The 17,772-nt window shown below is 36.8% G+C and overlaps 1 protein-coding gene across 1 annotated transcript; it reads left to right on the forward strand.

The window, feature by feature from the left end:
* The first annotated feature begins 13,599 nt into the window (after positions 1-13,599).
* On the forward strand, positions 13,600-17,029 carry LOC131597921 (uncharacterized). Its single transcript, XM_058870579.1, has 4 exons — positions 13,600-13,845; positions 14,617-14,811; positions 15,616-16,919; positions 17,026-17,029. The coding sequence occupies exons 1-4, from the start codon at positions 13,600-13,602 to the stop codon at positions 17,027-17,029; spliced, it is 1,749 nt and encodes a 582-aa protein (XP_058726562.1).
* Positions 17,030-17,772: the final 743 nt, after the last annotated feature.

The following is a 17,772-nucleotide window of genomic DNA, read 5'->3' on the forward strand; positions in this document are numbered from 1 at the left end:
TTATAGGGGGGGTACGAAAGCGCTTTCAGAAAGCGCTCTTATAGGGGGCTTATGAAAGCGCTGCTATAGGGGGTGGGTTACAAGAGCGCTTTTGCCCTAAAAAGCGCTGGTAAAGGCAGGGCTACCAGAGCGCTTTTTAAAAGCGCTTTCATAGCTGTTTCGTTAATTAAAATTTTTAAAATCAAAATAATTCTGATATGCGTTTCATAATCCCTAATCTTCTTTCTCTGCCATCGCTGCCCAGAATACGAAGAACTCCATCGCTGCATGCCCAGAATACGAAGAACTCCATAAAAACTCCATAAAAACTCCTCAAAGACGCAACACTTAACCTCCATAAAAACTCCATCGCTGCCCAGAATACGAAGACGAAGAAGAATCACTGCCCAGAATACGAAGACGAAGAGAAGACGAAGGAGGTACACGATTTATAGTTCTGTTTTTGACATTTGAAAGATTAGTGTTTATAGGTATTTTATTCAAAGGACACGGCCAAAATAAAACCTGAGAGTATAACACTGAAATTATATTTATTCATTTCAATTGAATAACAATGCTGTGGTTTGATTCTGGTTTGATGATGGTTTTATCCATCAGACACTATAATCTGAGAGTATAATATGTTTGATTTCTGGTTTGATGTTGAGAGATTACTATGTCGTTATGCTGCCGAATCGATATGTTGTTGTGAAAATACTTTTACACACCCTACTGCTGCAGAACAAAATTATTATATATATATATATATATATATATATATATATATATATATATATATATATATATATATGAACATGATTTTAGTGTTTATTCATATGTTTTTTATAGTTGAAATTATGTTTTTATCTTTGATACATAGCTATAAAAGTTTTTTCTTTCCTTAGATTCTTGAGGTGATAAACTATCTATGGAATTTGTTGAATTAGTAATTGCCTGGTATTAGTTTCTTGAGGTGAATCTTGCCTTTGAAAGGTTCCGGTTGTTATAAGTAATCTAGTAATTTTGATAAATGAAATGTTTTGATTAGGAATTGTAAAATTCATACGCGGCAGCAACACTTTTCTAATCTTTGAGAACTTATTAAACTTCTTGACATAGCTTAGTAGTTGTTATAAATTGTTAGAAATTGTGTCTAATATATCATGTCTAATTAGTTTCAATTCAAATTGAATTGTTATTATAATATTCTTATATAATTTCAATATGTGTTAAGATAAGATTCAATAGCCTCTTCTTGTTCAATTAGTTACGTGAATAATTAGTGTTTTTGTTTAGCTTACTTAACAATAAATCCATGATTTACTATTGTTGTTGTGGCTGCCCGGATACTAATAGCATGATAAAACCATGAGTTAATTATTGTTTTGCCCACTTTTGAACTTAATTGGAATATACCATGAACTTGTTGGTTTTTAAGCTATGGATTATGACCTCATTTTTATACTCTTCAATTAAGTTTTTTATTTTATATTTTTTAGGAATATCTTTGCTAGATAGGGGTTACTTGTGAAGAGTGAAAGTTTGATCGTTTTCAAGAATCTTACATTGTGTGGGTCTAGAAGTTGTTTACTACTATACATGTAATTAATTGTTCTCTCTCGCCAAAGTAATATGTTGCATTTTATTGCTTCTGATTCATTCCGTGTATCCTTTGCGTTTTGACAGAAACACATTATACCGTTCTGTTCCTTAATAATTAGTTATTTTTGTTTAGCTTAATTAATTAAGACATGAGTGATAGATTCTAAACTGTGTTAATGTTTTAATGTATTGAAGTTTTAACATGAGTGATAGATGTACTGTTTTAATATTGTTTAAGTGATGAACTTACTAACTTTGTAACTTTTAGATTATATTAAGTAATACTCATTATTCCGACATGTGGAATATTCTTGATGTCAATTTCGTTAATCGTTAAGTGATGAACTTACTAACTTTGTGAGTTGAATTCGCCATAGGGGTTACTTGTGAAGAGTGAAAGTTTGACCATTTTTGTTTAGCTTAATTAAGACATGGATAAGACATGGATGAATTCAAACCGATTGTCGAAAGAATACGAGAAAGGGGTATGGGAATTCGTTAAGTTTGCGGTTGCGCACTCCGAAGACCCGATTCGAATGACGTGTCCTTGCTTGGGTTGCTGTTATGGGGATAAGGTTGACAGGAAACAAATGGCATCACATTTACTACGGTTTGGAATTGATAGAAGTTATACAGTTTGGAGTTTGCATGGTGAAAAAAGTAACAGGAATGTTGAGTCGAGGTGTAATACGAAGTATTCTTCAAACGACGATTGCACAGACACATATGATTACGATCGAGTTGAAGAGATTGTAGAAGCGCTTGAAGAAGATCTTGAGGATTGTCCCAAAATGTTCGAGAGGTTGGTAAGCGATGCAGAGAAACCGTTGTATGATGGTTGTTCAAAATTCACAAGATTGTCTGCGGTGTTAAAGTTGTACAACTTAAAGGCGGACAATGGATGGTCGGATAAAAGTTTCACAGAGTTATTAGCCCTTATGAAAGATATGCTACCAAAGGATAATGTTCTTCCCAATCGAACGTGAAAAACAGAAGTCGACCGAAGGGTTGTATTGTCGAACGATATGTTGTTGAAGAAGCGGTTGAGTTTTGTACTGAATATCTGTCAAATGTTCAATCAATTGGACTCCCCAAATCTCATATTGTCGAAAAAAAAGAAGGAAAAAGGCTAATTGGAAATAAAGTTGTGACAGTATCAATGGTCGAACGGGATCAAGCGCACTTGTATGTTCTGCACAATGAGATTGGGGTTGAGCCGTATGTTGAAATGCACAAGTTGTTCTCCGAGATTTAAATCCGAATAGAAATGAGAACTGGATAGTACGAGAGCACAATCGAAGTTTCATACCATGGTTTAGGGAACATATTTATTCAAAGTATCGTTCAGATCCTGCTTCAGTAACAGAAAGGTTGAGATGTTTAGCCTATGGTCCAAGTATAATTGTGTTTTCTTATAGCGCATACGCAATTAATGGATACACATTTTATACCAAAGAACAGGATGATAAAAGTACTATGCAAAATAGTGGTGTTACCTTGGTAGCTGAAGCAATGCACATATCAAGTGCGAATGACTTAAATCCGAAATTTGCAAATTTGTCATATTTTGGGGTTATCGAGCGCATTTTGGTGTTTGATTAGGCGAAGTTTCAGATTCCTGTATTTGGTTGCAAGTGGATTGAAAATAATAGTGGCATACGAATGGATAAGTCAGGATTTTTGCAAGTGGGTCTCAATAGGGTGGGGTACAAAGATGAGCCTTTCATTCTAGCCTCTCAAGCTAAACAAGTGTTCTATGTCAATGATCCGACAAGTACGAAATGGTCTATAGTGCTTTTATCTAACAAAATAGTTGATGAAAACAATATTGAAGATCAAGGTGATATTGGTGTTGGCATTGAATCTTGTACAAGAAACGATCAAAATGAGAATGAATCTTGTACTAGAAATGATCATAATGAGGGTATTTGGATCAATCCAACCGTCCGCGTTGTTAAGAGACGCGTAGAACACAATCCTACCAAGAAAAGAAAGAGACGTTAGTGATAAAGGTAATAGTATACATATTCCGACTAATTTGCTTTATTCAATTTGTACCGATTGTTATATATTCAATTTGTATAGTTTTTTTCAATTTGTATTCCGATTGTTACAATACTTATTCAATTTTGATGCATATTTTCGTTTTGTACATAACTTTTGAACCATGTATCCGTTTGTCGACTTCTTTACATGTAACTATACTATTTTGACAACTCCGGAGCTGCTCATGCACTTATCTTTACATTTCGGGACTATTTTTTATCGGTTTTTCTTCTGCCCGTAATCAAAAGTCGGGCTTAGGGTCTGAATTTCGGAAAACCGACTTTATTTTTGAGTCCGTGGGGACGTTTTACCATAGCCATGTAAATTTCGTTCAATTCCGACAACTTTCTTTTTTTGACGCTTATTTTGATTTCACCAATTTCGTTTCCGATTTACTTGTACATGCATTGTTTGACTTCCATTTGACTTGTATAGATTGTTACCTTATTAATAGTGTACTAATGTGCTTTAGTTTGTTTGATACAGGTTCAATGGCTCCGGATAGAGATGCTCCACCTGAAAACTCACAAGAAAACTCACAAGAAAGAGATGCTCATGAAAGAGATGCTCCGGATACAAATGCTGATACATCATCAGAAGAAGTTGCACGAGGCATCACCATTATGAAGAGAATCATTCGACATAGAGACCAAGGATTAATATACCATTTGGAATGGAATTCTGATAACCAACCAATTGGTCCTAATTCTGCAAAGTTGACAAGCTATATTGGTACACTTGTTCGTATGCATATTCCAGTCTCCGTAGCTAAATGGAATCTGAAAAGCGAAGAGTTGGATGCGGAAAAAAAAAGCCATTTGGGACGAGCTTAAGGTATCATATATGGTTGTTGTTATTATCTTGACGATAATTTGTTTAGATTACTTATACTAACACACTCTATGCGTATGTTTTTTTGCAGAGGACTTTTTACATACCAGATGAGCGTAGACGCTACATACTTAGTTTGGCCGGAAAAAGATATAGAGGGTGGAAAGCTTTTTTGACAAACACCTATCTTAAGGATAAAGATGGAAACTTTCTTGAAGAGGCACCGGGACGGCCAAAAAAGTATGAGATCTTCATTGATGAAAAAGATTGGGTTGAGTTTGTAAATCAAAGAGATGAAGCTTTTCGGAAAAGGAGTCTCACAAATACTGCGAGAGCATCAAAACCCGCGTATCCATACAAAAAAGGGCGTTTGGGATATGCACGCTTAGAGGATAAAATTGTAAGTAAATAGAAATGCGTTTTAATTAATTGTCTAAATGTGTTTTATTTGACGATTTTATCATTTGTGTCAATGCATAGTTAGAGGAGACTAAAAGTGAGGAAACCTCACTTCCTGTACATGTGTTGTGGAAGGAAGCTCGTGTGGGCAAGAATCAAGCTGTCGATCCCGATGTTCAAAGAGTTTATGCTGAATGTGTAAGTATAATACTGTGTCTTTAATTAAATCAAATGTTTTTTAATATATAAATGATTTTTTATCTCCACTAATAATTATTGAAATGTAAATGAATTACAGGAGACCTTGTCGCAATCGATATCCACCGGTGAGGACCAGGATGATAGGAGCGTACTTAGTAGAGCACTAGATGCTCCTGAGTATCCTGGTCGTGTGAGGGGTAAGGGTCATGGTGTGACTCCAACCTCTTTTTACAAGCATCCTAGGAGAAGAAATCCTACCAATGAAGAAGTGTTGCAAAAATTGCAGGAATTGCAAGCACAAGTCTCTAAATTGCAAAGAGATAAAGATATGTATATGAGAGAAAAGTGTAATACTGCATCGGTGAAAGAAACTAGTGATAAAGCTAGTTTCAACTGTCAAAGAAAACTTCCCGAGGTAATTATAAATTTCTTTTCCTTACAAATTGTTCTATTTTATTAATGATAATGACTTTATATTTACTATTGGTTTAGGGGATTTCTTCTTGCCAACTATACTTATCGTCACCGAATTATCGCCTAGTTGGCAAGGGAAAAGTGCACAACACTATGGGAGATTTACTTCACCATAGACCGCTCCCGGATGGACACCTGAAAGTATCAGTTGATGTTGTATTAGATCATGATGCGGTGCTACCGGTACCTGACATGGTCTCAGAGACAACATTGATGCGAGATGCAATAGGGTCATTTGTTGCATGGCCCTCGGAGCTCATTATCATTGGTGATGAGTGTAATACGGTGAACTGACTTTTATAGTCGAAAATGTCGCGGTTAAGCAAGAGTCGCCATCGACTTTTATTTTATCCAATTTTAGGAAAGGCTAAAAGAACAGAAAAAGACCTTTTGAAAAGATTTGAGTTCGGGGGGTAATTATGCAAAGGGAAGGTGTAAGGCACCCTTTGCATCCATGGTTTTCCATGGGCTCTTAATTGCTTAGCTCGCTTTTGTATTGTTTGAAATGTTTGAAAATGAGGTGTGAAAAGTAAAAACTTTGAAGAAGAACTTTAGCTTGTAAATAAGCGTAATCTTTTGAAAAGTATTTGAAAATTAGTGGAAAAAGAGTTTGAATTTGAATTTGATTTTGAATTTGAAATAGAGCAAGCAATTAATAGCAACTACCCTAAGTTTGAAAAATTGTTCTTTTAGTCTTTCGGGTGAAAGGGTCTATCCATACTATAAAGGGTAGGAAGTCTTTCAATTGGATGTTGAAGGGTCATCGAGTTATCGTTCGCCATAAGACTGTCCCATGCCATAAAGAGGGCAGGTAGTCTAAGGGAAGGATAGAATAGTCATTAATCTTTTTAGGCATCATGCGAGGATACCTTAGCAATAGGACAATCATCTTTATTTTTCCGAGGCAACATCGAGGGACCAGATGATTTTTATTCTTTAAGGCAACCTTGCTTTAGGTATCCTCGGAATCGAGGGACTTGACTATTTAAAGGCAACAATAATTAAGGCAACAAGGCAACAATATAAGGCAACAGGCAACAAGAGGGATCACCCTAAAGGTGTGTGGGTGCACAATCACGTGGTTCAATTCAGTTATTTATCTTATAATTAGTGAGCTAATTTGTTTTAAACAAGGCTTGCACTCCCTAAGATTACTAACCACGCAGTTAAATAATAAAGGCAGAAAAACATAATGTCCTTTTACAATAAACACCTGCGGGGAAGGGGAAATAGAAGACAGAAAATAAGAGGGAACAATAATTAAGATAAACCCTTGAATGCCTTGATCTTCCTCAAACTCTCAATCGACTCTGAAAATTAAGAGGAAAATAAACAAGGGTTAGTGTATTACAAATTCAATGGCTATTGAGGTAAACCCTCTTAAAAGGCATAATAAAATAAAATGAAATAAAATAAAATAAAAACAAAATGATATTTAAACAAGAGAAATTAGAAAACTTAGCTTTTTTGATCTGATAGGGCGCGTGGCTGAAAGATCTTGATTAACCTTGAAAATTGGGCACAAAGAAGAGAAATGTTAGTGCATTGACTGATCTAAACCCTAATTGATTACAAATCCTGAAAGTTTGCAAACCCTAAAAGGTTTATTAAGAAAACTTATTGTGACCTACAAGGTTTATAAGGCTGAAAGATGCATTAGTGGACAACACCTACCAATAGTTGTGATCATGATAAAATCAGGGTTTTAAGGCGTAGGGTTTAATTAGCCTAAAATAATCATTAGCTTAAAAAATAATTATTATTATTATTTTTTATATTATATAAAAAAATCGGGTTTTCGATTATATAAAGGTATTATAAAAAACTCAATTATTATATAAATAAAGATGAGTGAAAAAAAAAGCATTATAAAAGTAGTTATATAATAATAATAATAATAAAAAAAGAAAAATAAGGCTTAGAAAACTTAGCTGGCTGGGGCGCTGATTTGGTGTGGCATTCTTTGGAAGCCTTTGGTGCACCTGCAGATACTGGACGTTGGATCAGAAGTGGATGAGATCTTGAGGGTCCTCACGTGATCTTTACCGTAGTCCTCACTGGGTGCGCAGTATTGGATCTATGATCAAATAAACTGTAAAATTACATTGTAAAAAAAGCTGGGGATCGAACCCAGGTCCTGGAAGTCACGGCCATTGTCACTCCGCCAACTGTGCTGTATCTGATGAGTCATTAAGAGGTTCACTATCAATCAATATATAAAATATCATGGCTTAATTGGAAAAAGACAAACTTAAATGCACTGGGGCCCGCAGTTCCTGTCTGGGCCAATCACGAACAAAGGGAAAGGCTAGGACTCTTTGACCAACCAATCAGCGACGCCCCTCACGCCACGTCACTTCATCTTCTTCGTTTACTCCTGCATTGAAAATAGCTACGAGCTGTAGCTTCCGTTTTGCCACGATAATGTCGTAGCTGTTCCTGCATGCTTCAAAATCCTAAAAATTCACGTTAGCTAAATCAAGTGAGAGCCCAGATCCCTTATTCAGGACCTTGCGAACACGATAGGGTGGTTTATTTGGCCTTAAACCTTGCGCATGTGGGAAAACGAAAACATGTAAATTCTATGCCCTAACCATGGCTTCTCTTGATTCATAAGTCTTAGCTTCAAAAAAGTGACTCAGCAACGTTCTAAACATCAAAAGAAACATAAATATGCACAAGAGATCTATTTATATTGCATGGATGATGAATTTAAATTTAAAAAGTTGATTTTGCAAACCGTGATCTCGTGTAGACTTTCTCCACGCGTTCTGAGCTTTGATGAAAGTGAGGACGAACTCCTAAGGACCTCAGGAAGCTAATGGATCGTTTGGGATCGGTCGAAACTTACCGGAAATCGCAAGAGGAATTATGCACCTTTCTTTGAAATTTAGAACGTGAAAACCCTAGCTGCTCCCCCCTTTTTCTCGTACCTCAATGCAATGCCCTAGGCCATATATTTATATGAGAAGGATTTAGGTCATTAAAATTAGACAAAATCTCTTTGAATCAATTTTGTAAAATTTGAATGGAGATTGATTTTGAATGTTTCCAAATTTGAACAATTTGCTCTCAATCATGCCAATCTTGTTTGTCACGAAATTTGTATCAAATATGTGTCATTTGATGATTGATTATGATTGGAATAAAAAGCCAAATCAAATCTTTGATTTGTTTCTTGATTTATTTGATTTTTAATCACTTTTAAATGAATAAAAATTCATAATAAATCAAATAATTCTCAATAATTCGTGGCAATTGAATTTGGAGTCTTGGATAACTTGAAGATCAAGTTTGGGCCACAAGAAGTTGGGCCCCTTTGCAAAAAAATTCAATTTGGACCCTTTTTCTTCACATTTTCCTTCTCAAATTTGTCCAACTTTGACAAGGTCTATCTCTCTCAATTTTTGAGGTATGGAAGAGTTCTAGGACTTTTTAGAAACCTTAGAGAGTCCTCTAACCATTGTCTTTGGTCTCATATCAAAATAATTTTCCATGCTCCTTATATGTCCTTTTGAAAAAAATGACTTTTTGTTGACTTTTGAAAAGGACCTATAATGTTTTGGTCCATATCTCTCAAATGAAGCATTTTTAGACTTGGCATGTGAGAGACAAAATTGTAGAGAATTCAATTTACTTCAAATTGAGCTTTGGGTGGAAAATTTCTGATGTTCCATGTGGAAGTTGTGGCTGGTCAAAGTTCAGTTGACTTTCTCCTATGAAACCCTAATTTAGAAACTTTTGGAATTGTTGATTTCTGATCTTTCCTTGATGAACCATGATCAATTCTTGATCAAATGGTGAATGATACTTCAATGGAAGTATGTTGACAAAAAATCAGGAGCTTTGACTGTATTTTGACCATAGTTGACTTTTAGGTCAATTCAGTCGACTGTTGACTTTCTGAGCAATTGAGTAATCAACCTTTTGAATTGAGCCCTAAGTTTTGTCATGGAAGTAGTTTGAAACATCATAAACCATATGAGGCGCCTTGGAGCTTTTGGTCCATTGATTTTTCCTTAGAACAACAAAACCCTAGTTTCTGAGCCTTGTTTAGGAGAGTGTGTCTTGCTTTGTGTATTGACTTGAATTTGAATAGGAGAAAATAGTATGGGCAAATTTTGGGGTATGACAATGAGGTATATTGAAAACCATTATGAATCATTTAGTTTTTGTAGATGTTGTTGATTGGCTGTAATTTTTGGTAAAACTCATTGTGATTTTATCATGTCAAAACTGGTGTCATGACATGCATTCTACTGTTGTGAAGTTTTACTTATGCAGGCCTTTACCTGATGTCAAGGCCGATGTCATGACATTCGTAGCTGTTACGTCTTATTCTGTTACTAATTATGGTTATGTGATCTGTTAAGATCCTATGCGCTTTACTTGGAAATATTGGATTTTGATCTGTTCAAGGACGTCTTTAATTGCTCTTATTTTAGGTTCCTTGATTTGTGGAAATTAGTTTTATTAGGTTTAAAACTAATTCGGATCCAAGGCCCAGCTGCTGCGTTTTCTGAAGGCTATATATATTATGAAGAAGCTGCAGACCGGATTAGGGTTTTTGTATTGAGAAGCTTTAAGAGTTCTTCGTGTTTAAGTTTTTGCGTTCTAGCTTTCTTGTAAGCCAAACAATCATCATGATGATTGTCTTGGTCTAGGTGTTTTTGTTTGAGTTGTAAGAAGTACTTGAAGCTTTTAAGCAAGAGTACCATTGTACTTGATTGAAGCTTTTAAGCAAGATCAAGCTGTGTCTTTGAAGTGTGTCTTCTATCCATATTCATTGAGCGTTATTCATCACTGCTGTGATTGAGGGGGAGTGAGTGGAATCTCTGATCTAAGTAATATTAGGTTGAAGTTGCATTGGGTAGATATTAAGTGAAAGGAGTAATCTTGAACTGTATTACCTTAAATTGATATTACTTATAGTGGACTTCCTCCCTGGCTTGGTAGCCCCCAGATGTAGGTGTGTTTGCACCGAACTGGGTTAACAACTTTCTTGTGTTGTTATATGTTTGTTTACTTCTTGTTCATTTGTTTAAAAATATTCAGATAGTAATGTCGTGACATCCTGTTCGACATCGCGTGTCTGAGTCCAGAATTTCAATTGGTATCAGAGCAGGCACCCTGCCTGTTTTTCTTACTGGGTGAGATCTAGGGACAGCATTTTCTGGTACTATGGACAAGGAAGGTGGTGGATTTGTGAACAGACCACCCATTCTGGATGGATCTAATTATGATTATTGGAAACCTCGTATGGTGGCTTTTCTGAAATCCTTGGATAGTAAAGCATGGAGAGCTGCAAACAAAGGATGGGAACATCCTGTCACTATTGATAAGGATGGCAAGTCATCCCTCACACCTGAGGAAAATTGGAGCAAAGATGAGGAGGAGCTGGCTCTTGGCAACTCTAAAGCTTTAAATGCTCTATTCAATGGAATTGATAGGAATATATTCAGACTAGTACACCATTGTGAACTAGCCAAAGATGTTTGGGATACCCTCAGAACTACTCATGAAGGCACTTCCAAAGTTAAAATGTCAAGACTTCAGTTGCTAACTACAAAGTTTGAGAATCTAAGGATGAAAGATGATGAAAGTATTCAAGAGTTTCACATGAATATACTTGAAATTGCTAATACCTCAGGAGCTTTAGGAGAAAAAATGTCAGATGAAAAGCTTGTGAGAAAGATCCTTAGATCCTTGCCTAAGAGATTTGATATGAAAGTCACAGCTATAGAAGAAGCACAGGATATCAGCAAGATGAAGGTAGAAGAATTAATTGGATCCCTTCAAACCTTTGAGATGGGAATCAGTGACAATACTGAAAAGAAAAATAAAAGCCTAGCTTTTGTGTCCAACTCTCAAGAAGAAGAAGAGGTAGGTAGAGAAGAAAATCTAACTGAATCTATAGCCATGCTTGGAAGATAATTTAACAAGATTATAAGAAGAATGGATCAGAAGTCAAGACCAAATGTCAAGAACATTCCTTCTGACACTAACAGATCCTATGATTCTAGCAGAAAGGTTAAACCTGAAGAAAAGTACAATCAAAGCAAAGGAATTCAGTGTCATGGATGTGAAGGATATGGACATATTAGAGCTGAATGTCCCACTTATCTCAAGAAACAAAAGAAAGGACTGTCAGTCTCCTGGTCTGATGAAGATTTTGAGAGTGATGGTGAAGAAGAATCTGCCAAACATGTCACAGCCCTTACTGGTGTTTGTGTCTCTGATGAAGATTCTAGCGAAGATGAGTTAACCTTTGAGGAATTGGCAGCATCTTACATAAAGCTATGTATCAGAAGTGCTGAAGTCTGTCAACAAGGTGAAAAGCAGAAGAAATACATAGTTCAATTGGAGGCAGATAACACAGGGCTTCGTGAAACTATATCTGGTCTAAACAGTGAAGTTACCATGCTAACATCCAAACTTGATCAGATGTCAAAATCTGTCAAAATGTTAAATAGTGGTTCTGATATGTTGGAAGAGATTCTACAGATTGGAAAGAGTTCAGGAGATATGTCTGGTATAGGATTTGTTGGTGCTATGAAACATCCTCAAGCTAGCAGTAATACTAAACCAGAATCCAAGATGTTGAACCCGATGTCACAACATGTGACTCAACATCATGACAAAAGTAGAATGAAGAAGAAATTTCAAAGATGGAGATGTCATTACTGTGGTAGATTTGGACATATTAAGCCCTTCTGTTTCAGATTATATGGTTACCCAGACCAAGCTCCATACTACAGACCCAAGCAGATCATGCCCATCAAGAAGCAACAGTGGACACCTAAAAATATGGCCTTAATAGCTCATACATCTCTTAGAGTATCAACCAAAGAAGATTGGTATTTTGACAGTGGATGCTCCAGACACATGACTGGAATCAAGAATCTATTAGTAGATATCAAAAACCATTCTACTAGCTATGTAACCTTTGTTGATGGAGCTAAAGGAGAAATCAAAGGGGTTGGAAAACTAGACTGCTCAGGAGTTCCAAATCTGGAAGGTGTCTTGTTGGTCAAAGGCTTGACTGCTAATCTCATAAGTATTAGTCAACTTTGTGACCAAGGATGCCAAGTTAACTTCACTAAAACTGAGTGTGTGGTCACTGATAAAGGAAAGAATGTAGTAATGAGGGGAGTCAGATCCAAAGATAACTGTTACTTGTGGGTCTCTCATGAATCTAACTACTCAACTGTATGTTCTAAAGAAGAAGAAGCAAAGTTGTGGCATCAAAAACTTGGTCACCTTCATCTAAGAGGTATGAAAAAGATTATTTCTATGGAAGCTGTGAGAGGAATTCCCAAGTTACAAATTGATGAAGGAAGAATTTGTGGTGAATGTCAGGTAGGAAAACAAACCAGGATGTCACATCCAAAGGTTAAACATCTGACTACTTCCAGGGTTCTAGAACTGCTTCACATGGACCTGATGGGACCTATGCAAATGGAAAGTCTTGGAAGAAAGAAATATGCTTATGTGGTTGTGGACGATTACTCCAGATACACTTGGATAAACTTCATTAGAGAAAAGTCAGATGTGTTTGATGTTTTCAAAGACCTATGTCAAAGAATTCAAAGGGAAAAGGAAAATGATGTTGTAAGAATCATAAGTGATCATGGAAAGGAATTTGAGAATCAAAAATTTGCTGATTTTTGCTCCTCTGAAGGTATACACCATGAGTTTTCATCTCCTATTACTCCACAGCAAAATGGGGTTGTTGAAAGGAAAAACAGAACCATTCAAGAATCAGCCAGAGCTATGATTCATGCTAAGAAACTCCCTATTTATTTCTGGGCTGAAGCCATGAATACTGCCTGTTATGTTCATAATAGAGTTACCTTAAGGAAAGGAACCTCTACCACTCTGTATGAGATCTGGAAGGGAAGAAAACCCACTGTCAAATACTTCCATGTGTTTGGTAGTAAGTTTTACATTCTTGCTGATAGAGATCACAGAAGGAAGATGGATTCCAAGAGTGATGAAGGGATTTTTCTTGGATACTCTACAAACAGCAGAGCCTATAGAGTTTTCAACTCAAGAACGAGGATAATCATGGAATCCATAAATGTGGTGGTTGATGATGAACACAAACAAGCAGATGTCACATATGATGTTGGAACATTCTGGGAACACGCAGCTGAAGAATCTAAGAAAGAAGATGATTGCAGCCCCACTATTGCAAAAGCTGAAGCTGAACCCTCTAACAAAGGACCATCTATAAGAGTTCAAAAAGATCATCCTAGTGAACTTATTATAGGAGATCCCAACAGTGGAGTTGTTACAAGGTCAAGTGAACAGGTCTCAAACTCATGTTTTGTATCAAAAATTGTACCCAAGAATGTTAAGGAAGCTTTGACAGATGAGTTTTGGATTAATGCTATGCAAGAAGAATTAGGCCAGTTTGAAAGGAATGAAGTATGGGAGCTGGTTCCAAGACCTAAAGATACAAATGTCATTGGAACTAAATGGGTTTACAAGAATAAGTCAGATGAACTGGGAACTATAATCAGAAACAAAGCAAGGCTAGTTGCTCAAGGATACACTCAAGTTGAAGGAATTGACTTTGATGAAACTTTTGCTCCTGTTGCTAGACTTGAGTCAATTAGATTGTTGTTAGGAGTTGCTTGCATTCTGAAATTCAAACTATACCAGATGGATGTGAAGAGTGCTTTCTTAAATGGTTACTTGAGTGAGGAAGTCTATGTGGAACAACCTAAAGGCTTTGCTGATCCAAACCATCCTGATCATGTGTACAAACTAAGAAAAGCTCTTTATGGGCTGAAACAAGCCCCTAGAGCTTGGTATGAGAGACTAACTGAGTTTCTTACTAGTAATGGTTACAGGAAAGGAGGGATAGATAAAACTCTCTTTGTTAAAGATGAAGAAGGAAAGATCCTGATTGCTCAAATCTATGTGGATGATATTGTGTTTGGTGGGATGTCAGACACGATGATTAAACATTTTGTTGACCAGATGCAATCAGAATTTGAAATGAGTCTAGTTGGAGAATTAACTTACTTTCTTGGTCTGCAAGTTAAACAGATGGAAGACTCAATTTTTTTCTCTCAGAGCAAGTATGCCAAAAACATTGTCAAAAAATTTGGGATGGAGAATGCTAGTCACAAAAGAACACCTGCACCTACTCATTTAAAATTGTCCAAAGATGAAAAGGGCACAAATGTTGATCAAAGCTTGTATAGAAGCATGATAGGAAGCCTGCTGTATCTCACAGCTAGTAGGCCTGATATTGCTTTTGCTGTTGGGGTGTGTGCTAGATATCAAGCAGAACCCAAGATCAGTCACATAAATCAAGTCAAGAGGATTCTGAAATATGTGAATGGTACTTGTGAGTATGGCATGCTCTACTCTCATGGGTGTGAACCAATTCTCACTGGATATTGTGATGCAGACTGGGCTGGAAGTGCTGATGACAGAAAAAGTACTTCAAGAGGATGTTTCTTCTTGGGAAATAACCTCATCTCATGGTTCAGTAAGAAACAAAATTGTGTATCCCTATCTACTGTAGAGGCAGAATACATTGCAGCAGGAAGTAGCTGTTCTCAGCTCGTTTGGATGAAACAAATGCTAACAGAATATAATGTCACACAAGATGTCATGACATTATATTGTGACAACCTAAGTGCCATTAACATCTCAAAGAATCCTATCCAGCATAGCAGGACCAAGCACATTGATATTAGGCATCACTTTATAAGAGATCTTGTTGAAGATAAAGTAATTGCCTTGGAACATGTTGCTACTAATCTCCAACTGGCTGATATTTTCACAAAAGCTTTGGATGCTAATCAATTTGAAAATTTGAGAAGTAAGCTAGGCATTTGTCTTTGTGAAGAATTATAGCAATTAACCGGGTGTGGGGCCAACAGTATCCTTCTCTCCAAATATTTGTTATCATTACATATTAAAGTGTATTTTCCCCCTCTTTTACACCTTCTCCAAACGGTTCCCATTCCCACAAAACCTATTTTCGGCATTCACGCTACCTCTCTGATTCGCTGCATTCACAAACCTCTCTCCATCATTCCATTCACTCTCAACATGTCTCAGACCTCTCCCTCAAAGAACACTACTCCTCGCTCTGAAACTGCATCCGACTCTAGGGCACCAAATATGGTAGGTGATCAGGATGTTGTACTGGATGTTGTGCCATTGAACTCGGTCCCAGCCATTGATCCTGTTGGTAGTATACCAAGAAAGATGCATGCAAGAAAATCAACTGGTGGGTCTATTCCAGAAACGGTCTCTGCTAGGGATAAAGAAGGGACTGCTTATGTCCACAATGCAATCGCAGGCCTTGTCACAAGAATCTCGAATGAAGGTCACAAGGTAGAAGGAATATCTGTCCCTTTAGCCCAAGCTCCTGCTCCTGAGAACAGCAAAGATAATCAGGTTGATGCTAGCAAGGATCATGTTGATGTTGAGACATCTGAAACCAACAATGTTGAAGGCTCTGATGCTAAAGATGTTGAAGCATCTGAAGATAAAGATGCGGAGATTCTTGAAACAGAGAAACCTGAAGAGGTCACTGCTACTTCTCCTAAAGAGAAGGCTACTCGCCCTACTGACAATACAAATGATGTGGTGGATCTGGATAATCTTGATGATCCTATTGACATTGCTGATGATGACCTCATCTCCAGCATTTCCAACAGAGTCAAGGCTCGAAGGGGAAAACAGGTTGATGATCAACATCCTCCCAAGACAAAGGTTGCTCCTCTAAAGAATGCCACCAAAGAAAAGATCAAGAAGGTCTCTGCTGAGTCTTCAAGAACTGGGAGCAAGGTTGCTGTGAAGAAGAGAAAAGAAAGAAGTGTTTCTGACTCCGAAGACAATGTCCTAAGTGATGTCCCTGACATCCCTTCAAAGAAGAAGATTGCTGTCACAAAATCCTCCACAAAGGCCCGTGATGTTCCCTTGGACAACATTTATCTGCACTATGCTTCAAATGCTATCCAGTGGAAGTTTGTTTATCAAAGAAGGCTGGCTCTGGAAAGAGAACTTGCAAATGATGCTCTGGAATGTCAAGAGGTCATGAAGCTCATCAAATCTGCAGGTTTGCTTAAAACTGTTACTCATTTTTCTAAATGCTATGAAATGCTCGTGAAGGAATTTATAGTGAATTTGTCTCAAGATTGTGCTGATGGAAGAACTGAGGATTTTCATAAGGTGTATGTTAGAAGAAAGTGTATAGATTTTTCCCCTACTGTTATCAATCTCTATCTAGGTAGAGATGCTGAGGCTCAACCTGAGCTTGAAGTAACTGACAATGAAGTATGCAAAGTTATCACTGGTGGTAAGGTTAAGAAATGGCCCATAAAGAGTAAATTGTCTGCTAGTCTTTTGAATGTCAGGTATGCCTTGCTGCACAAAATTGGTGCTGCACAAAATTTGTTGTTTTCTGATATTTTGGATGTTTTCTGGTTCTCCTTGACAATGATAAGTGGTATTCTGTAACAGATGATTAAATAGATGTTTTCTGGATTTCTGGTGATTAATCAAGCTGGCTGTTGTTTGCCTACAAAATTTATTTTTCTGTATTGTTTGCCTACAGAATTTATTTTTCTGTATTCCTGGTGTTGTTGGCTGTTGTGTATGCTCTGATATTATATGGTTACATCTATTCGTGTTTTAGCCAAAAATTTGCCAAAGGGGGAGTTTGTAGATGTTGTTGATTGGCTGTAATTTTTGGTAAAACTCATTGTGATTTTATCATGTCAAAACTGGTGTCATGACATGCATTCTACTGTTGTGAAGTTTTACTTATGCAGGCCTTTACCTGATGTCAAGGCCGATGTCATGACATTCGTAGCTGTTACGTCTTATTCTGTTACTAATTATGGTTATGTGATCTGTTAAGATCCTATGCGCTTTACTTGGAAATATTGGATTTTGATCTGTTCAAGGACGTCTTTAATTGCTCTTATTTTAGGTTCCTTGATTTGTGGAAATTAGTTTTATTAGGTTTAAAACTAATTCGGATCCAAGGCCCAGCTGTTGCGTTTTCTGAAGGCTATATATATTATGAAGAAGCTGCAGACCGGATTAGGGTTTTTGTATTGAGAAGCTTTAAGAGTTCTTCGTGTTTAAGTTTTTGCGTTCTAGCTTTCTTGTAAGCCAAACAATCATCATGATGATTGTCTTGGTCTAGGTGTTTTTGTTTGAGTTGTAAGAAGTACTTGAAGCTTTTAAGCAAGAGTACCATTG

This window comes from Vicia villosa, linkage group LG4 (assembly GCF_029867415.1).
Source record: "Vicia villosa cultivar HV-30 ecotype Madison, WI linkage group LG4, Vvil1.0, whole genome shotgun sequence".
Classification (NCBI taxonomy): Eukaryota; Viridiplantae; Streptophyta; class Magnoliopsida; order Fabales; family Fabaceae; genus Vicia; species Vicia villosa.

Bases quoted from the DNA above. Each gene is read 5' to 3' on its own strand.
- LOC131597921 (XM_058870579.1), top strand. From the start codon at position 13,600: ATGGAATCCATAAATGTGGTGGTTGATGATGAACACAAACAAGCAGAT. The intron at 13,846-14,616 runs GTCTCAAACTCA...TTTTTCTCTCAG, and splicing joins TTACAAGGTCAAGTGAACAG to AGCAAGTATGCCAAAAACAT. The intron at 14,812-15,615 runs GTGTGTGCTAGA...AACATGTCTCAG, and splicing joins ATATTGCTTTTGCTGTTGGG to ACCTCTCCCTCAAAGAACAC.